The 22,347-nt window shown below is 44.7% G+C and overlaps 1 protein-coding gene across 1 annotated transcript in view; it reads left to right on the forward strand.

The window, feature by feature from the left end:
- The first annotated feature begins 1,145 nt into the window (after positions 1–1,145).
- cacna2d2a (calcium channel, voltage-dependent, alpha 2/delta subunit 2a) overlaps positions 1,146–22,347 on the forward strand; it is an 855,812-nt gene continuing 834,610 nt past the window's right edge. Inside the window, exons 1-2 of the mRNA XM_080186111.1 lie at positions 1,146–1,393; positions 5,054–5,135. Coding sequence (XP_080042237.1) covers positions 1,146–1,393; positions 5,054–5,135 — 330 coding nt within the window. The remainder of the gene's footprint in view (positions 1,394–5,053; positions 5,136–22,347) is intronic.

The following is a 22,347-nucleotide window of genomic DNA, read 5'->3' on the forward strand; positions in this document are numbered from 1 at the left end:
GCCGGAACATGGCAGCGCATCCTCCCGCTGGGGGGCCAGGGGAAGGAGGGGGCAGAGACCCAGAGTCTACAGGAGCTGCAGGTCCTTCAAAGGAATGACACAAGCTGCATGTCGCCCCAGACTCTGGCTAAGTCAGGAGACAGTACAGCACCTGTGTGAGGTCCTTGTGGACTTGGAACCTTGAGGAGGACACCCTCTCACGGCAGCCCTCAACTTTGTCGCTACTAGGTCCTTCTAGGCATCCAGTGGGGCGGCATGGTGGCACAGTGCTTAGCACTGCTGTTTCACAGTGCCAGGAACCCAGGTTCATTTCCAGCCTTGGATCATTGCCTGTGTAGAGTCTGTACATTCTCTCTGTGTCTCCGTGGGTTTGCTCTGCATTCTCCAGTTTCGTCCCACAGTCTGAAAGACTTGCTGATTAGACACATTGGCGATGTTAAATTCTCCCTCAGTGTACCCAAACAGGTGCCTGTAGTGCCTAGGGTATTTTCACAGTAACTTCATTGAAGTGTGAATGTAAGCCTACTTGTAACATTAATAAATAAACTTAAAAAAAATCTGTGGTATATCGCAGCTATCTATGTCCAAGCGCATCTGCCAGGCCATGGATAGCCAGTATGCCCAGGCTGGCAATTACGTAAACTTCTTGAATATGCAGGTTGTGCGTGATCACAGGATGAACATCATGAATGTGTGTTCACGCCACCTGGGAGCGTGCATGACAGCTACATGCTCTGGAGTTCGGACATTCCGGTGCTGTTTGAGAATCAGCCAGGCTCCTGGGATGGCTCGTGGGAGACAAGGCACAGCCTGGTACCCAGGCCAACATTGCAAGGGTGACATCCGCAAGGGAAAGCCTGTGTCAGGAAATTACCCCCATGGGTGACAGGCTGCAGGTCATCCTGGAGACACAGCGGGCCACGGCAGTGTCACAGCAGGTTACAGCTGAGGATGTTGCTGACATTCTGGAGGCACATCGGGCCATGGCCACGAGTGTTGGAGGACTTGGCTGATGACACCAGTGTGGAGGCCAGAGACCAAAGTGGAGACTCGTTACAGTGAGGCCCATGCTGCCACCCAGTCTGTCATCGAACAGTGCAACAAGTTCCTGAAGATCTGATTCTGATGCCCATCAGTCCAGCCCCATGAGGATCTCCCACATCATTGTGGTCTGCTGTGTGCTCCACAACCTGGGGCAGCAGCTAGGAGACTTCCTGGAGGAGAAAGAGGAGCAGGAGTGGGAGGATGAGGAGTGGCACAGGGGGACGTGGAGGAGGAGATCGAGGAGGAGCCAGAGGTTGAGGACAGGCGGTGCTAGTGAGGGTCCAGCAGCAGGGCAGGACGGCAAAGGAGGTACTCAGCACATCCAGGTTCACACAATAGCTGCCATGAAGTCTGGCAGCTGCTGCCGCTCCACCACCCCCACCAGCTCACCCTTCATCGTTACAGCTTATAGAGATCTCTCCCTTGTGCTACAGGCAGTTCGACCGAGTCACGTACCTGTTTAGTCAATTTCAGGGAGGACAATGTAGGGGCTGCTTGGTTTCAATAGAGGGGGAAGCAAGAGCTACTCTGCAGGGGTGCTGATGGGGTTAACTCTGCAAGCAGGAATGCCTAGGGGAGGGATGAGAAGCTGGCAATGTCCGGGGAATGCTGAGAGGCCGGCGATGTCTGGTGGAGGGGCTGAGATCCCAGCAAGATCCAGGGTGGGGTCGAGAGTCCTGCAATGTCCAGGGGTACAAAACTTCCCATTTTCTCGCCCATTTAACTCTCAAAATTTTGAGGGGAAAATTCCAACCTATATACTTACAAAACCAAAATACAAAACTGCAATAATCTAAGAATGCACATTTACCTTGTGTTGCACTCACTGCTTCTCCATTTAACATGGCAACTGCAGGTACTCCCAAAGTAAAACCAGTCTCTGGTCTCCGATCATTGGCCAATTCCAACTTATCTGGAACTACTTCCCTTGGCCTTAAAGCACTTCATACCCTCCATAGAAATGTTATTTTCACTATGTCTCCTATGCTAATCTGCCAGCGCTAGGAACATTAACGCCTCACATAGATATTCATCAGTGTCAATCATTCAATTAATCGGTCTGGTTGCATGCTTTTTCCGGAAAGCTGTGGGCCAGATTAGAAACTCCCACAGGCCTTAGTTTGCTCAAATCTGATGTGGTAGATGTAATGTATTTAGATTTCCAAAAGGTCTTTGATAAGATACCATTTAATAGACTAATGAAGAGGGTCAGAGCATGTGCAATCAGGGAACATAGAGCAAACAGATGGATAGCTAGCTGACAGCAAGACTGAAAGCAGAGACCAGGGATAGAGGTAGCTATTCAGATTAGCAGAAGAAGGGAAATGGTGTTCCACAAGAATCAATGCTGAGACCAATAATCTAAAATTTATATTAAGGATTGTCTTTGGAATCAAAAACACAAATTCTAAATGTGTGAATGACACCAAATTGAGGGGATAATCAAACCTCAGGAGGCATGCAGAAAAGATGTTAATAAACTACCAGAATGAGGATGTAATTGACAAATTCATTTCAGCTTGGGTAAATGTGGGAATTATAATTTGATAATAGAAATAAAGAGGTCAAACATTATTTGAGAAATAAAGAGCAGAGAAATCTAAGAGTACAAATACAAAAATTGCTGGAAGTCGTGGCACAGCTCAATCAGGCCATGAAGAAAGAAAACTAGGCTCAGGTTTATTCCTAGAGTGATAGGATTAGAGGCACTGACAAAAATATTGCAAACATGATACCAAAACTGAGGTTATACCCATCAGAAAAGGATGAACAGAGTCTCAAGGCTGAGGGACACAGCAGTGATTCGATAGATACCTTTCAAATTAGGACCGTGTTTAGTGGAACTCATCCTTACAGGGAGGAGTTGAGGTGAATATTATCGATGCATTTCAGGGGAATCTAGATGAGCACATGAAAGAGAAGGCAACATAGTGTTCTGCTGATAGTTTAATGAGAAAGAAGGGAGGAGACTCGAATGGAGGATAATTGGGGACAAAGATGAGTTAAGTTGGATGGTCTTATGCTATGTGTTTTATGTATTTAAATTCCAATGGCAGCATTGTTGCCTCTATCGGGGATTTCTATATCTTGGCTCTTACTAACCTGCAGCTGGATAAGTTTAAAAGTTTAAAGTTTATTTATTAGTCACAAGTAGGCTTACATAGACACTGCAATGAAGTTACTGTGAAAAATCCCCTAGTCGTCACACTCCATTGCCAGTTTGGGTACACTGAGGGAGAATTTAGCACGGTTAATGCACCTAACCTGCACATCTTTGGACTGTGGGAGGAAACTGGAGTACCAGGAGGAAATCTTTGCAGACACAAGGAAAAAGTGCAAACTCCACACAGATAGTGACCCAAGCCAGGAAGCAATCTCAGGTCCCTGGCACTGTGGAGCAGCAGTGCTAACCACTGTGCCGCTAGGTTCTATGGTGTTTATTACTTGTTCCTACAGGGCCATAGAAGGAAATCATGGACCCTAGTGCTACTGCTGTTTCTGGGCCCCTTATTCTCCACCACTTACCTCACCCCTCCACCTACTCCACTTTAACCCTCGCTTTCAATCATGGATGATGTTTTTTCACTTGGATTTATCATCACTCAACTCACCAAACAACCACAGAAAGGTCCCAGTAAAATGATAACATCCATTGTTGGAAGCAGCAAGTGGAAGTCCAAATATCATCTGATATATATGCTGGGTCATTAATGTTAATAGTAGCAATGATATAATGCAGTGCTAGTTCTTGTGCGCCATACAAGTGATCCCACTGACTATTAAATAAACAGAGGGTCCATATTTTACTTTAACCGCTTGTGCAAAATTGTTAATTTGACAGGAAAATATCAAATTAGTTATTTATAACACTGTGCAGATGATAACACTGATTTTAGTGACTGTCTCAGCCCTCATTAACATATTCTGCATATTGCACCATATGGACAGGACAACTGAAAGTTTATATTTGGGGAAAGATTCAATACTTTCAACTCTGATAAACTGCACAAAATCTTTTCTATTTTGTAGTAAAGTTTATTTATTACTGTCACAAGTAGGCTTACATTAACACTGCAATGAAGTTACTGCAAAAATCCCCTAGTCATCACACTGCAGCTTCTGTTTGCATACACTGAGGTAGAATTTAGCATGGCTAATCAAACTAATTGGCACATCTTTGGACTGTGGGTTTTCTTTGGAGCACCCAGAGGAAACCCACCCAGACACTGAGAGTACATGCAGATTGCACACAGACAGTGACCCAAGCCAGGAATTGAACCTGGGTCCTTGGTGCTGTGAGGCAGCAGTGCTAACCACCATGCCACCATGCTGCAGGACTAAAAGAAAACTTTATTCTGTCTAAGTGCATGATCAATCCCCCCTTCCAACCCTCTTCCATCTCACACTCCTCCCCATCTTCCAATCTCCCTGTTCCCCACCTTCTCCAATTTCCCTCTCCACCTTCTCCAATTTCCCTCTCCCACCCCTTGCCTTCTCACACTAACCTCGATCTTCCAACATCCCAGCTCCCCACCCTCTCCAATCTCCTTCCTCTCAACCCCTCCAACCTCACCCTTCCTTACCCCTCAATCTCACATCACACTCCACTCCCAGCTTACCATATCCCTGCACAAATCCCAGCAACCCCCAACCTCTGGCTGCTTAGTTTGGATGACTTGAAAACTCTGTTTAAACCATTGAGCCTGTACCCTCCCTAGCCGCCAGACTCTGGTGTTTGGTGCCTTCTGAGTATGGTAGTGAGTAGACTTAAATTTTTGTGTGCAGTACTGGCTTGTATTGATCATTTAGCCACTATCATAAGTGGCCATAATGTGGGACTAATTATGATGTTGGAGTTTGGTAGTTTGTAGAGTTTGAGTATGATTTTGGAATAAAGACACTAAAACATGAACAATCACCACCTTTCCCTTGAAGCACTGAAGGATTGGCAGATTGTAGTGCTTTGCATAATGAGATTCCCAGTTGTTACAACTTTCTATTTTCTTAGGATTCAATACTGGGCTGGGAGGATTGAACAGGAGCTGGATCAAGTAGTCCGACAAGTCAGTGGGATTCAACAGCTTAAAGTGGTAAGTCACAATTTAACACCAGTATTAGGCAGAATGTCAGGTACTATATGTTTCCCACATGATAACAGGGCTTACACTTCAAAAGTACTTTATTGGCTGAAAAGCTCTTGTAATTTTCTAAGATTGTGAAACACATCATATAAATGCTAGGTTTTTTTCTTCGTATAATCTGGCATGTTGGATGCTTTGTTTTGGCTGGAAGTTACATGTAAGGGTTTGCTTGTTTGATACTGAATGCTAGCTCAGGCACAATATCATATCTTCTGTTTTGGCCAATGTGATAGTTTTGGGTGTCACTTCAGCATAAGACAGATTCATGGCAATTGCATGATTAGTGAACATCAACTTTAATAATCTCTGTACCAAACATTATCCAAGTCTTTCAGACTTAAATTCTGTGTCCCCCATCCCCACTGCCCCGCGTCCCCACCCCCCCCCCCACCACCACCACCACCCCCCCCCCCCGCCCCGCTCCAATACATCCTCCCATCCTATCTCTGTAACCCCACACATTGACTATAGCTACATCTACATAGCCTGCACATCTTTGGATGTGGGAGGAAACTGGAGCACCACATAGACATGGGGAGAACATGCAAACTCCACATAGACAGTCACCTAGGCCGGAATCAAATCTGAGTCCCTGGTGCTCTGAGGCTCCAATGCTAAACACTGTGCCGTCCAAATCATCATTCCTTTTCTCAGATCTTTCTAATGAATTTTCGTCCTTTCATTGGCAAGATGTCCAAACTTCCTTGCTTCTCTGGCTTCACCTGCACTATAGCTATTGGTACACGAATGTATAAATGGATAAATACAGTTGAATAGTCAGAAATCATGTCCAGATCATTATCCTCCATTGTTTCTGAAGCAAGAGTTATAACGAATTTTGGCTATTCGCTGAAAGGATTCAGATCATGACTTGTATCACGGACACATCTGTGCTTCATATTCCACTGTGCATTTATACATGTACTTAACATCAATCTGCCATTTCTCGGTCTAGTTGCTTAATTGGTTGAGATGCTATTCATTGACTTGCACTGCTCACTTGGGCACTTTGCTTGCTTGATTAATAAATGTTTCAAGCTTACCAGAAGCCACCAGTTCTGTAGTAATTTTTAAACGGATCCTGCAGAACTTTGCTGCTACTTTCCACATAGTGCAATGAAAATCTGAGGGATGTGAAATGGACCAGCTTCTTTTTGATCAAGTTGGCTAAGTTTCAGAGGCAATAATCATCTAAGGAACTTCATCAAATATTTTGTATGTTTTCTCATCGGCTACATTCATTGATTCACAATGCACAATCACAAGTGATGCCAGGTGATATAACGATACGGACGTCTAAATCAGTATGTGCTCAGCTGACATGCAGTTGCATGTGCATACAGATGGAGGCACTCACTTGCACAGGTTTTAGATTGCTACTGGGAGTGCAAACTGCTGTCTTATTCTATTTCTCCTCACTTTGCTGGCAGCTCCTCCTCCAGTACTAAATTTGCTGATTCAACACAAAGTGGATGAGCATTTCCAGGCCACTGTGCATTAACCCACATTGGGAAATTCGTTCTACCTGTTCTGGCAAAGCAGAGAAATCCTCCATCTGCTCTCAGTTTAGAGACAGGAGATGCAACACTGATATCTCTGTGGGGCATCAAAATTGCAGTATTAGCTCCAAATATGATTGTATTTTAATGCCTTCACCATTCATTATTGTGCAGTGTCTTTGCCACAGCTTATTAATGTGTTCTTGCTGATGGATGTTGATTAACAACTCTTTTGGTTAATAAAGTGACTGGTATTATAAAACTCACAATAAGATGATGGCTGCAGAAATTAACAATTCAATGAACACCTTGAATTTCATCTTTGTGTATAAATGTGCCTGCTACTCTCAGAAGGGGATTCTAAGATGGTTTTCTAATATATGAAGTTTCAGTTCAAAGAGTCTTTTTCTACCTTTGCTGATATCATTGCCTTGCAACTTTGTAACTTAAGGTCAGGAAGCATAGGGGTTGTGTTTCTGGAGATCCGGACAAAATAATCTGAAGATTTGAGTTCAAATCCCACCATGATGGTTGAGGAATTTAAGTTCAATTGATAAAATAAATCTGAAGTAAAAAGCTAACACCAGTAATGGTGATTATAAAACTATACATTTTTTTTCACTTGTATTCCTTAGGGAAGGAAAGTGGCTTTGCCTAACCAGAGTGACTTATGTGCAACTCCTGACTCATAGCCTTGTTGCTGTCTCTTAATTGCCTTCTGAAATGGCTTAGCAAGCTACTCAATTGTATCAAAACACCCACTAATACTGTTGAAGTATCTTTCGCTGTACTGTCTTGCAGCAGTTCAAGAGATGACTAACCATCACGTTTTCAAGGTCAATCCAATAGGCAACAAATTCTGGCCTTATAAGTGATGTTCAAAATCCAGGAATGAATAGAAAACCATGTTCCGTTCCAGTTTATGGACCTTGTGGCAGATTGGCTAAGTTGCCAACGTAGGATGTGTATGATATACAGAAAAATGGTGATACTGGGCTCAACTTTTAAAATCATTCACAGCCTTGTGATTGGCGAGTTAGAAGGGTTGAATTTGTTTTTCCTAGTTGAGATAGGAACAGGAGTAGGCCATTCAGTACCTTGACTGTTCATCCATTCAAATAAGTTATGGCAGCATCTCAACTCCATTTGCCTACCTTGGTAATCCTTAATTGCTTAACAAAAGTCTCTCAATTTCAGTTTTGAAATTTTCAATTGATCCTCAATCTCAACAGCTCATTAGGGGAAAGAGTTTCAGATTTCACTTGATGTGAAGTGTTTTCTGATATCACTCCTGAATGATCTTGCTCTAATTTTAAGCATCAATCCTCTTTATCTGTGGCATGGTAACACAGTATTTAGCACTGCTGCTTCACAGCTCCAGGGACCCGGGTTCGATTCCTGGCTTGGGTCACTGTCTGTGTGGAGTTTGCACATTCTCCTCGTGTCTGCATGGGTTTCCTCCAGGTGCTCCAGTTTCCTCCCACAGTCCAAAGGTGTGCAGAATAGGTTGATTGGTCATGCTAAAATTGTTCCTTAGTGTCCTGAGATGTGTAGGTTAGAGGGATGAGTGGGTAAAATATATAGGGATAAAGGGGGTAGGACTTAGAACGTAGAACATTACAGCGCAGAACAGGCCCTTCGGCCCACGATGTTGCGCCGACCAGTTAAAAAACAATGACCCACTAACCTAAACCAATCCCTTTTTGTCCATAAACCTATCCACGGATCTCTTAAACGCCCCCAAACTAGGCGCATTTACAACCGCAGCAGGCAGGGCATTCCAATCCCTCACCACCCTCTGGGTAAAGAACCCACCCCTGACATCCGTCCTATAACTACCCCCCCTTAATTTAAAGCCATGCCCCCTCATGCTAGCTTTCTCCATCCGAGGAAAAAGGCTATCACTGTCCACCCTATCTAAACCTCTAATCATCTTATATGTTTCAATAAGATCCCCTCTTAGCCGCCTCCTTTCCAGCGAAAACAACCCCAAATCCCTCAGTCTCTCCTCATAGGACCTCCCCTCCATACCAGGCAACATCCTGGTAAACCTCCTCTGCACCCTCTCCAAAGCCTCCACATCCTTCCTGTAATGTGGGGACCAGAACTGCACACAGTACTCCAAGTGCGGCCGCACCAGAGTTGTGTACTTGGGTGCGATTGTGGTCGGTACAGTCTCGATGGGCGGAGTGGCCTCTTTCTGTACTGTAGGGTTTCGATGTTTCTATCTGGCTTCCCCCCCTGAAAGGATGGAGTACCTACTGTCTAAATGGTGGTCTCTTTTAGTTATTTGACAAAAACTGATGGATACAATATGTTTAGTACTCAAGGCCAGGAAATTGACAATCATCCTGGTTAATGTCAGAACCTCTGATGTCCAGTAGCTCCTTGATGCCACTTACAGGATAAAGTAGTGATTTGTACCAGTTAAATCAAATCATAGTATAATTAATGGCATAGGAAATAACATTCTCCAGATAACAGGTCCTAGAGGCACATGATCCTGCATTCACAGGGCCACTAGTCAGGTGTATCTGGAACTGGCAGCATGTAGCAAAATGGCAGATCTTTTATGCATATGCTGGTTTGATAATTTATTGATGTGATGAACTCCCCTACGGCTATTCTCTGAGCTGAGACTGGGTAACTGGGGACAATACAATTGTTCTTGGCTTCTGTGGGCTAAGGTAGGAAAATTAACCAGAATGCCCACATCTTCTGATCTCTGTCCTGTGAGACAGTAACACAGTGTCGCTGAAACATTTTCTGTGGTGGATATCTGGTGAGGACAAGAACAAACTTGGTTGTAATGCTATTTGAATAGCCAGAAATACTCACTGTGTTGCTGTCTACATTCACAAATGAAGACCATTTGGTTAAATCATGTGCTTGAACAGTAACAGTCAATTCAAGGAAAATATGTGAGAAAATTGCCAGAAAAAGTTGCTCAGAAGATTAAACCTAAAGGAAAAGTAGGAGGGTAGTCCTTGAGCAGCCACTTGTAACATGTGGAAACTTGTGACTTGTATTGTACATTGTACCTTGCCTTTGCAGGCTTCTTCATAGCCTTATGTGTCAGCTGTCTTAAAATATAGCCCACACCATATTGCCATACAGCTACTTGCAGGACTACTGGTGTTACAATGAAGAAATCATAAGGACTAGATGGTGATTCTACATCTAACCTTCTGCCACTATGCTATGTCATTGTCGCAGTTGGATAAGCTGAACAATCCCTCCACCCACATGCTGCCAGATCAAGTCCAGTACAAAACCTGCCTCTTCTCAATAGTTCTCCGAAACCTTGGACATTGAACTCAGGAGCGTCTAGGCAGACAGGGCACACAGGTGTGTTTGGAACTGGCAGCATGTAACAGATGGCAGATCTTTTCTGCATATACTGGTCTGTTAATTTAATGATGCAAAGATGATCATCCTGAGCTGCTGTTCTGTGTAGTGCCAGACTCTCCAATCTGGCAATGCACCAATAGCGGCACGTCCAGAAAAGCCTGCACACCAGGCTGCTTCGTAGCTACTCCACATCTGCAACACTACATGCCATGTACTTTCTGTCACAAAAAATTCTTCCCAGCAGAGCTTCCTTTATGTTTTTCTTCTTTGGATTAAGTATGTCTTTTTTATGCTGTACCTTTTGCTGCAGAGACTTTGATAAGACTTAGGAGCAGAAGTCGGCCACTCGTCCCATCAAGTCTGCTCAGCAATTCAATGAGTACATGACTGATCTCATATAATCCTTAACTCCACTTTCCTATAACACTTGACTCCCTTATTGATTAAAAATCTGTCTATCTCAGCCTTGAACATACTCAATGACCCAGCCTCTAAAGCTCTGCACAGCAAAGAATTCCTCAGATTCACTACCCTCAGAGAGATGAAATTCCTACTCATTTCTGACTTAATGGATGTCATAAAGCAGAAGTAGAACCCCTAACACCTAACCATTCAAAGAGGAGTACGTTGTCTGATAATCTCTAACAAGTAAGTGTGAAGTGGTACGATTTGCTCTTCAGCAGTTTTCAGTGGTTAAATCAAAATAAATCCCTGACTCTTTTTAAAATAAACAAGTAACGATTTATCTAACAGTGAACAAGTTAACTAAACTATTAACAACTAAATAAAACATGATTCTAATGGAATGCTGTTCAGATAAATATAATTTCCACTCATTAACAAAATAAAATTTAGTCACGCACAATTATAACCAGGTTTGGCATCTTCCGGAATGTTCTGAGCCTTCTCTGGTGATTCTTCTGGCTGGTATTTCTCTCTTCTTTGGTGGCTTCACTACTGAGATGGTGCTTTCTCTTTAAGACATCCATGAAGTTATGAGAGCCAGCTCTCTATCTTTCTCTGGTGCTGAGAGTTGAACTAAGAGCTGTTACTCTGGTGGGTGGCACTTGCTCTCAGCTTTTGTCCCATTGCCTTCCCTCTTTTACATCAGTGATGACATATCAATATCCTCCACAATAGGATTGATCTTAAGTTGCCAAAACCACCAGATTTAAATTTAATATTCTTGGAATCTAATTGCCTAATTCAAATTGATTGGCTGAATTCAAAGAAATTCAAAAGCCTGAAAGCCAGTTGCCTTGGTAACACTGCTGCTTGGCCTTTTGATACAAATGTTTCATTTTGGGCACTCTGTTTGCACTTGCATTTTTTTTAACTTTCTAAGCATAGAAAAAGCACCACTTTTTAAAGGGACCATGCAGTGCTTTTTCCCTAGCATTTTACAATTTTATAAACACCAATCTACAATTACTCTACTCATCTTTATACTAGTGGATGGCCCCTTACTCTGAAATTATGCTCTCTGGTCCTTGACTCTCCCACAAGGGGAAACATCAACCTTTGATTGATAGGTTGGATGTTTTATGAGGTTCAGCTTCCTTCTTTTAAAATGCAATATTTACAAAGCATAGGAGATGCATTCAACAGGGAAGGGAAAAAAACGAGGCTCTTTGCCAGTGAGTAAGTAATCCATACCTGTCAATCAACCACTTCAAAGGATGCAGACACCAAGTGCTAACCTTTCAATGTTAAAAGGGTACCCCAGTGGAACTGACCATCAAAGCACTTCAGAGGAGTTTCACAGCAGCTGTGGCCAATGAGAGAAAGTAAGGGGATCTCCTGGTCATTTCTATAAGAACACTTTAAAGAAGGCTGTTAACAACTGATATCTCTATGGTGGAATGGAGTGCTGTGGTGATTTTGAAAGTTTCCAGGTGGCCAAGGGGCATGGATATCAAAACCACCAGGTCACTTCAGTTTTTGAGGATAGAGGCAATCATGAATGTGGTCTCTATTGGCAATTATTCTCCATTCTGAGGTATTCTCTATACCTCAGAATGGTGCCTGAATTCACCATCCTGAAACTGAACAACTTTCCCAGGGCAACAAGGACAAGTGCAGCTACGAGACCCCCTTCCCAGGGAGAGTTCTAAGGTCAAGTCCTTCCTCCAAGCCTATGATGACCCAAAACCCAGGTCCCTTGAGGGACTTCCTTCTTTGTTTGGCAGTGGCAGAGGAGCACATGGACACAACACTCACCTCCTTGCTCCCCACCTCCTCAAAGTACAAGGTGCCAGGTCCACATTTGTCAGGACTTGCACCAAATCCTGCCCAATGTATTTCTCACTTGGGGGGTGGGGGAGCGCGGTAAGAGGGGTTGCATTGCTTTAAGGCATTGAGTTGGGCTTCCAGCCTGTTAATTAAATATATATTAAGAAGTTTGTATATTTGTTGGGTTCTGTCTTCTCTGGGGTGAGTTGGGAGCATTGCATTGCAACAGGTTTGTTGCCCAATGGGAATCACATTTTAGGCCTGATGGCTGATTCAACAGGCTATCAGGATTCCCGCCAGGAACTAGTGGGCCCAGTGAATCACAGCCAAAATTTATGCTAACATCCTTGTGCTTAATAGAATGTTGCCTAACCGTTTGACTGTGGAAGCATAATGGGCAAGTCTGATCCTTTCAACTGCTTTCTACAACAAACAGGCTCACTTGATAGCAGTGTGGAGCAGGAATCCTGGCTGACTTTAAAACTGTGCTTCTCTCTATCAGAAATTGTGAGTGGCATGCCTTTTACTACTTTGACTGAGATCACATAAGTCAAGTGCAGACAGAATATTGAAACTGGATTATGTCAGTTTGCATGGTTAAATATCAGTTTGCCTGCTGGGACATTTGCATTTTTGGTTGTGTTTTTAATTTTTCTCACCTGTATTTGCAGTGCTTGTGTCTTCAACTAAATAAGCAACAAACTTTAGAATAGTGATCCTAAACCTCTTCGTTTCTCAATTCCTTTTGCACATTAGTGCAAAAAATGAGGCTGAAATATTTGCAACAATCTTCAGCCAGAATGACGAATGGATGATCTATCTCAACCTCCTCCAGTGGTCCCCAGGATCACAGATGTTAAACTCCAGCCAATTTGATTCACTCCATGTGATATCAAGAAATGTTTGAAAGCACAGGACACAGCAAAGGCAATGGGCCTTGACAACATTGTGGCAATGAAGACTTGCATTCCAGAACTTGCTGCTCCCCTAGCCAAGCTCTGCCAATACAGTTACAACACTGGCATTGGCCCGACAATGTGGATAGTTGCCCAGGCATGTCTTATACAAAAAGCCGGACAAATACAACCCAGCCAATTACTGCCACATCACTCTACTCTCGATCATCTGTAAAGTGATGGAAGGGGTCATCAACAGTGCTATCAAGCAGCCACCTGCTCAGCAATAACTTGCTCAGTGACACCCAATTTGGGTTTCACCAGGGTCACTCAGCTCCTAACCTCATACAGCCTTGGTTCGAACCTGGACAAAAGAACTGAATTCCAGAGGTAAGGTGAGAGTGACAGCCCTTAACATCAAGGACATATAAGATCAAGTATGGCGTCAATGAGCCCTAGCAAAACTGGAATCAGTGGGTATCAGGGGGCAAACTCTCTGCTGGTTGTAGTCATAACTGGCACATAGGAAGATGTGGAGGGTCAGTCATCTCAGCTTAAGGACATCTCTGCAGGAGTCCCTCAGGGTAGTGTCCTAGGCCCAACAGTCCTCAGCTGCTTCATCAATAAGGTCAGAAGTGGGGATGTTCGTGATGGGTGCACAACGTTCAGTGCTATTTGCAGGTCCTCAGATACTGAAGCAGTCTACGTTCAAATGTGACAAGATCTGGGCAATATCCAGGCTTGAGCTGACAAGTGGCAAGTAAATTCACACCTCACAAATGCCAGGCAATGACCATCACCAATAAGAGACAGCCTAAACACTGTCCCTTGACATCCAGTAGTGTTACCATCACTGAATTCGCCCCTCCCCCCCAACCCCCCCCAACTACTGTTAACATCCCTGGGGTTACCATAGACTAGCCACATAAACACAGTGACTACAAGAGCAAGTCAGAGACAAGGAATACTGCGAAAAGTAACTCACCTCCTGATCTCCAAAGCCTGTCCACAATCCACAGTGCACAAGTCAGGAATGTGATGGAATACTCTCCACTTGCCTGGATGGATGAGCTCCAACAACACTCAAGAAGCTTGATACCTTTCCAGTCAATGTAGCCTGCTTGATTGGCACCACATCCATAAACATCCACTCCCTCTATTACTGACACTCAGTAGCAGCAGTGTGTACTATCTACAAGATGGACTGCAGAAATTCACCAAAGATCCTTAGACAGCATCTTCCAAACTTGCAACCACTTAAATCTAGAAGTTCAAGGGCAGCAGATACATAGGAATACCACCACCTACCTGCAAGTTCCCCTCCAAACCACTCACTATCCTGACTTGGAAATATACCGCCGTTCCTTTGCAGTTACTTGGTCAAAATCGTGGAATTTCCTCCCTAACAGCACTTTGGGTGAATCCACAGCACATGGACTGCAGCAACTCAAGAAGGCAGCTCACCACCACTTTCTCAAGGGCAACTAGGGATGGGCAATAAATGATGTAAAAAGTCTCACAACATCAGATTAAAGTCCAACAGGTTTATTTGGTAGCAAAAGCCACTAGCTTTCAGGCCTCTGACCCTTCGTCAGGTGAGTGGAAAGTTCTGATCACAAGCAGGGAATGTAAAGACACACTCAGAATACTGATTAGACTGTGAGTTTTTACGGCTAATCAAGTCTTAAAGGTACAGACAGTGTAAGTGGAGATAGCATTAAGCATAGGTTAAAAAGATGTGTATTGTCACATATACACATAAGCTCGACATTCTGCTCTCCACTTGTTATTCATTTAGGTGAACAATTATGGGCTGCTAAGCACAGAATTAGATTTTTTAAAACCCGCATGATTTAATATATGTAACTTGATGTCCTTGGTCATTGTAGTTGGACCTGTCCATATAGATCTACTGGTTAAAGTGGTGAGTAACTGAGCCTTGCAGACCAGCAAAAACAGCAGTTCAACCCTGCCTGTGCTGTGTTCACTGACTTCAGCTGGATCTCTGCTGCAACTGGCCGCTGCACCCTCTTGTTATCAAATGGAAAACTAGCTATTGTTCTGTCTCCTAATCGCTTTCCTTGCTGGGAGTACCTGGAACCCAAAGAACAAATCAGCGCTCTCAAGAAACGTGGTGAAAAAAGTTTTGGGAATCCCAATTAAAACACATTTGCCAGGTTTGCGGCATCCAGGTTGTAAAGAAAATTCTCATGCCTTCTCACATTATTTTCTCACACCTGTTGCAGTGGTGAAAGGAAAATCAAAATGTCTTACACTGAGTAGAAAATACACAAAAATACCAACTAGAAACAGCAGCAGATGGAGAGCAGCAGGGAGCATAGGCTGCTGTGTATCACAGCTACATCAAGTGAGAACTACTTAGACCAATTAATTAGATCATCCGTCAGTCTCAGAGTTCCCTGGATCATGTTCTAAGTCTAGATCAGGTTCCTACTCGTGTGGGTGTAAGTGAGAAGATAAGCATTTCCAAGTGGTAGTGAGTTACAGCAGCCCAGTCCTTCAACTGTTTACCATCTGAATCTTGTGCAGTACTCATGAATATGCAGCAAGACCAATAATGGTTGCCTGTTTCAGGAACATTGAGGGAAGTGCAGGTTGATAAATGAGTATGGACATTTACCTGTAGATTCTTTTATCATGTGACTATCATGCTGTTAAGAGTTTACATTATGGAAGGGTATGATCAAAATGTGCTCTTTCACCTAAATGTATCTTGCAATATGTTTACCAACAATGAAAGGTGTTTTCATAGATCAAGCCCACCTTTGTACTGGATGTCTCCAGAAATACATTCATGCAATGATGCACGTAAAGTTACCGGCACTGTTTTGCCAACAGGAACTGATTTAAGTATTAATGAGGAGTTCAGCACAGCGTCCTCTGACTTCACTTGCGCTTATCTCTCTGCCTGTCGATCTTCATGCAGCAAGAGTCACAGCTGGGCTCCATCAGTGGAGACCAAATGTGATGGCCTCGCCAGGGGGATTGGAAGGGATTGAAGCCCTTGGGAGATTGGGGGTATGGTAGGGCTGTGCCCATGGGGCACTGCCAACTGGCACTGTCCCACTGGGCCCATAACTGTACTGGGGCAGTCAAGAGGGTGGAGCCTGAGTGGGGGTGAGGCTATAACGTAGGTGGGGGGAAGTGGAGGGAGAGAACTCTGCATGAGGAGGAGGGAGTTCTTGGGATGGGGGAGGTAAGCAGGGAGCTCTGAAAATGAGCAGCTCTGCAGAGTGGTGAGCCATGCAGACAGGGAGGTGGTGATGATCAGCAGGTGTGGGGTATGCAAAGGGTGGGGGGGCGGCGGGGTGGCGGTAGTGAATGGCAGGGTGGGAGGACCGGCTTGCAGAGCATGCAGGATGGGCCATGATGGGGGCTATGATAGAACATAGAACATAGAACATTACAGCGCCGAACAGGCCCTTCGGCCCACGATGTTGCGCCGACCAGTTACAAAAACAATGACCCACTAGCCTATACCAATCCCTTTTCGTCCATAAACCTATCCAGAGATCTCTTAAACGCCCCCAAACTAGACGCATTTACAACTGCAGCAGGCAGGGCATTCCAATCCCTCACCACCCGCTGGGTAAAGAACCTACCCCTGACATCCGTCCTGTAGCTACCCCCCCTTAATTTAAAGCCATGCCCCTCGTGCTAGCTTTCTCCATCCGAGGAAAAAGGCTATCACTATCCACCCTATCTAAACCTCTAATCATCTTATATGTTTCAATAAGATCCCCTCTTAGCTGCCTTCTTTCCAACGAAAACAACCCTAAATCCCTCAGTCTCTCCTCATAGGACCTCCCCACCATACCAGGCAACATCCTAGTAAACCTCCTCTGCACCCTCTCCAACGCCTCCACATCCTTCTTGTAATGCGGGGACCAGAACTGCACACAGTACTCCAAGTGCGGCCGCACTAGAGTAGTGTACAGTTGCAACATTACACTGCGACTCCTAAATTCAATCCCCCTACCAATAAGCGCCAAGACACCGTACGCCTTCTTAACAACCTTATCTACTTGATTCCCAACTTTCAGGGATCTATGTACACACACACCTAGATCCCTCTGTTCATCCACACTATTCAAAGTCCTCCCGTTAGCCCTATACTCGACACATCTGTTGCTCCTACCAAAGTGAATTACCTCACACTTCTCCGCATTAAATTCCATCCGCCACCTCTCGGCCCAGCTCTGCAACCTATCTAAGTCTCCCTGCAGACTATGACACCCTTCCTCACAATCTACCACACCTCCAACTTTGGTGTCATCAGCAAATTTACTAATCCACCCAACTATACCCTCATCCAGATCATTAATAAAAATTACAAACAACAGTGGCCCCAAAACAGATCCCTGAGGCACACCACTCGTAACTGTACTCCATGATGAATATTTACCATCCACCACCACCCTCTGTCTCCTATCTGATAGCCAATTCCTGATCCAACTTCCTAGATTACCCACAATCCCATACATCTGCATTTTCTGCAGAAGCCTACCGTGGTGAACCTTATCGAACGCCTTACTAAAATCCATGTATACCACGTCAACTGCCTTGCCCCCATCCACCTCTTTGGTCACCTTCTCAAAAAACTCAATAAGGTTAGTAAGGCACGACCTACCCGCTACAAAACCATGCTGACTATTTCTAATCAATTCATTACACTCCAAATAACTATAAACCCTATCCCTAATAATTTTTTCTAAAACCTTGCCCACAACAGAAGTAAGACTCACCGGTCTATAATTCCCGGCAAAGTCTCTGTTCCCCTTCTTAAACAATGGGACAACATTCGCTATCCTCCAATCCTCCGGGACTACACCAGAGACCAATGACGACCTGAAGATCTGAGCCAGAGGCTCTGCAATCACCTCTCTAGCCTCCCAGAGAATCCTAGGGTAGATCCCATCCGGACCAGGGGACTTATCTATTTTCAGCCCCTCAAGAATTTCCAGCACATCCCCTTTATCAACCGTAATACTGTCTATTTTACACCCCTGCAACCCAATGTCCTCCTCAGCTATATTCATGTCCCCCTGCGTGAACACCGAAGAGAAATATTGGTTCAATACTTCTCCAATCTCCTCCGGTTCCACACACAACTTCCCCCTGCTGTCTGTAACTGGCCCTAATCTTGCCCTGACCAACCTTCTGTTCTTGACATACCTATAGAACGCCTTAGGATTCTCCTTAATCCTATCAGCCAAAGTCTTCTCATGTCCTCTTTTAGCCCTTCTCAACTCACTCTTCAACTCCCTCCTAGCCAATCTAAAGCTTTCTAGTGCACTATCTGAGCCCTCCAATCTCATCCGAACATAAGTCTCCTTTTTCTTTTTAACCATCGACTCAACTCTTTTAGTGCACCACGGTTCCCTAGATCTACCAAATCCACCATGCCTGACAGGGACATACCTATCAAGGACTCGCAGTAGCTGCTCCTTGAAAAAACTCCACATTTCAGACGTTCCCAGTACTCATCAGGAGTGTCCCAATACCCCAATGCTGGCATGCCGGCGACCTGTGTCTGAAGGCGATGTCTGGGGTAGGAGTCTCCCACCTCACTTGGAGATTGGGCGCATGAACAAAAGCGCCCTAAGCAGTCTGTAGCTGACTTCACCAGCGAGCTGAGTCTCCTTTCCTGCTCTAACCATCCCTCACCCCAAACTAGTGAGAATTGCACTTCTGTCCAGAAAACAGCGTCAGAACAATGCATTTTTAAAGTTGCCCAAAAACACTCCTGTTTTCTTGCTTGTTTGGCACTTAGAATTTTGTTCGTAAGTTTGCAGTGCAAGTTGGGAAATTTCCTGGCTTGGTGAATCTGACTCCGGAAAAGGTATCCCAAATGCTGTAATTTTTTTTGCCGAGGGAATGGGTATGTGGTGGAGTTGGGTTTGTGCACCTGGACACAAATCAGATGTGGCCAGAGGGACTGCCAAGTGCCAAGACAGGCTGTTTAAAATATCTGCCATGACTCTGTAAAACTTGGTTTCATTATTTTGTTAGACATTAGGCCTTTTAGCTCACACCTCTTACACCACCTCACCCCCCTGCCCCATGCTCTCCCCATAACCCATCCATTTCTCATGGCCCCTCATATCCTTCATGTCAACTCACCCAGCAGCCAACATGGACAGACTCAGGAGCCATGTTGAGATGAAATGTTGAGATCAGACAATGGCAGCAATATAATCATCTATTGGATCAATCAGGGTATTGTAACACTCTTGATGAGTCCCCCATCACAATCCCCACAGTGGTCCACCCTGTATGCCCCCACAACCCCCCCCCAGCCCATCACCCGATCCTACCATTGATCCCTCTTGCATATTCCAACTCTGCCAATCACCTTCACCCCTCTCCTTGTTTGCAAAGATCGCCCCTTTGCAGAGCTGCCTCTTTGTGGAGCTCTCCATTTACCTACCCCCTGCAGAGCTCCCTTCCCCACAAGACCCCTCTCTGCTTGTGCAGAGTTTCCTCCCTCCTGCAGAGCACCCCCTTGCCTCCCCCCACCCATATCATAGCCTCATCCCCACTCAGGCTCCACCCCCTTGGCGCTCCTGACACGGTTATGGGCCTAAGAAGAGGACCTGAGTAGAATTAGAACAAAGGATGCTCCACATATCCAAAAAAAGAAATCGTAGCTGGTATCTTCATGGGTTCCCATAGCAACAGTTTTTACTTGGAGGAAATGAATGGAATAGAATCCTTTCAAGATTCTATTCCATTCTCCTAGCTGATGCAACCTTCCAAAGTAGTGTTTCCTTTTTCCTCAAATAAGGAGTCCCTCACCCACCATGGTTGACTATGCCCTGGCACATGTCTGTTCTATTTAATGTATATCTGCTTTCAATCTTTCTGCCATCCAGGACCATAGTAGAGATTCCCCCCTTCATCTTTTACCTGACTAGCGTCTATATTTGGAGCAGGCTTGAAGGGCCAAATTCATGCCTCTGTTTTTTATTATTTCTCCTGTACCATTTCTGCCATCTCCAGGGTGATGCCACCTCTAAAGATGTCTTTACAACACCACCGCTTTCAGCATTCCAAAGAGACTCTGTGGCAACCTGATCTACTCCTGCATCATTCTCATTGCCTCCCCTATCCACATAAATGCAGAAGGTCCATTACCTTCCTTTCATCCAGGGCCACAAACAGATTTTCAGGTGAAACAGTGATTTACTTCCACTTCTTTGAATTTAGCATCCGCTCTTTGTTCTTCACGTTATGGTCGCTCCATAATGTGAAGACTACCAGCAGATTGGCAGATCACCTCCACTCATCATAAGCATGGTCCAAATTTGTGATCACAAGTCATTTTAATTATTTTCCCTCATGCACTTTGGTCTTTCAATCCTTAGTTCTCCTGATGATAGCAGCCTTCTGTCTCATAAGACAATGGTCTGTCCCATGGTGAACAACTCTGTGATAAGCATCGCCTGCTCAGGAGCACCACTCTGGTATGGCAGTTTCTGCATTTTTGTTGCAGAAAAAGAGAGTGGCATTTTGCAGCCCTACCTGCTGGTGGGATCTTTTGGTTGCACCAAAGGTGACCCCTGTGGCAGGTTCTCTGGTGATGGGACAGATCATGCTGGCTGCCAATGGTGAACAGCCTCTCTCACCAGAAAACACACCCCTGGGGAGTTGGGAAATCCTTGATCCAACATGATCTCATTTTTTCCCACATTATACTATTTTTGCCCACTCACTTAACCTATTTATATCCCTTTGTCGAACACTTGCATACTCCTTACAACTTGTTTTCCGATCTACCTTTGTATCTTCAGCAGATTTGGCTGCAACACGCTTTGTCCCTTCATTCAAGTCATTAATATAGATTGTATATAGTTGAGGCCCTGTGGCATTCCATTATGTCAATCTGAAAAGGACCCATTTAGCCTGACTCTGTTTCTTGTTATTTAGCAAATTCTCTATCCATGCTAATATATCATTACCAACACTCTTACGTTTTCTGTGGCAATTTATCAAATGTCTTTGGAAATTCAAGTACGCGATATCTATACCTTTATCCACCCTACTTGTTACATCCTCAAAGACTTTGAATAGTTTTGTCACACAGTATTTTCCTTTCATAGAAACATGGTGGGTGAGAAAATGGGAGTATTTCCTATCTTTTTTGGGTGAGCTTAGTTTAATGAATTTCTGGCACTCTGTGCAGCACAGAGGCCATCAGGGGATTTACACAGTGGGGAAGGGGGGCGGGGCTTAATCCTGCCCAAGAAGCAGGCATCAGAGTGCTGAGGGGGCAACTGTGTATGCACCGATCTCCCAGTATACTATTGACAAGCCCTACCCCCAGTTGCTGGCCTCCTGATCACCAGCCCCGACCACCTCCCATCCTCCACCACTCTCAGTCAGGTTGACACTACCAGGGTGCCAGGCTGGCAGTGCCAGGTTGACTGCTCAAGGGGTACCTCCGACACCCCTGAACTCTTGGAGGGGCCTCAATGGCCTCCAGTCTCACCAGTGAAGCCATCACACCTGGTCCCTGATGCTAGGGACCACATGTGATCTCGCCGCTGTGAACCTCCACCGGTGGGCTCAGAAACATTAGCAAGCCCGGACAATCATCTTCTGGGCTCTCTAAATAGACGCAAATCATGAACCGCATACTGTAATCAGCCTCTTGCTCTACCCTGCGAGGCCGATTACGTTGAAAAAAATGGCTCAGGAAAACCTTAGGATTGTGGCCACTTGCTGACGTTCCCCAGACTGCGATGCTACTCGACCAGCGCAACAGCCTGAGAAAATTGCGCCTGTTGACTTTTCTGACATATCTTGATTTTCCAATTTTTTTAATACTATCTCCTGAAAAATGGGTTCTAGCATTTTCCCAATGAAAGATGTTAAGCCAACAAAAAAGTGAGAAACTATGGGACAGTTTCTTGCTTTTTGTCCTTTCTTGAATGCACTTGTAGTTTTCCAGCCTATTGGGCCTTTCCTGGAATCTAGGAAATTTTGGAAGATCACAGCAATGCAGCTGCCATTTTAGCAGCCAGTTGTTTTAAGACCTGAGAATCCCGGCCAACCAGCCCAGATGACTTGAGTCCCACACTTATGTTCTGGTGTAAAGCCAAGGAAATTACATAGGCATGAGGACCAATTTGATCCTTGCAGACTGGGTGTAAAGACAGA

The sequence above is a fragment of the Carcharhinus amblyrhynchos genome, chromosome 3, assembly GCF_965287045.1.
Source record: "Carcharhinus amblyrhynchos chromosome 3, sCarAmb.v2.hapA, whole genome shotgun sequence".
In the NCBI taxonomy this organism is placed as follows: Eukaryota; Metazoa; Chordata; class Chondrichthyes; order Carcharhiniformes; family Carcharhinidae; genus Carcharhinus; species Carcharhinus amblyrhynchos.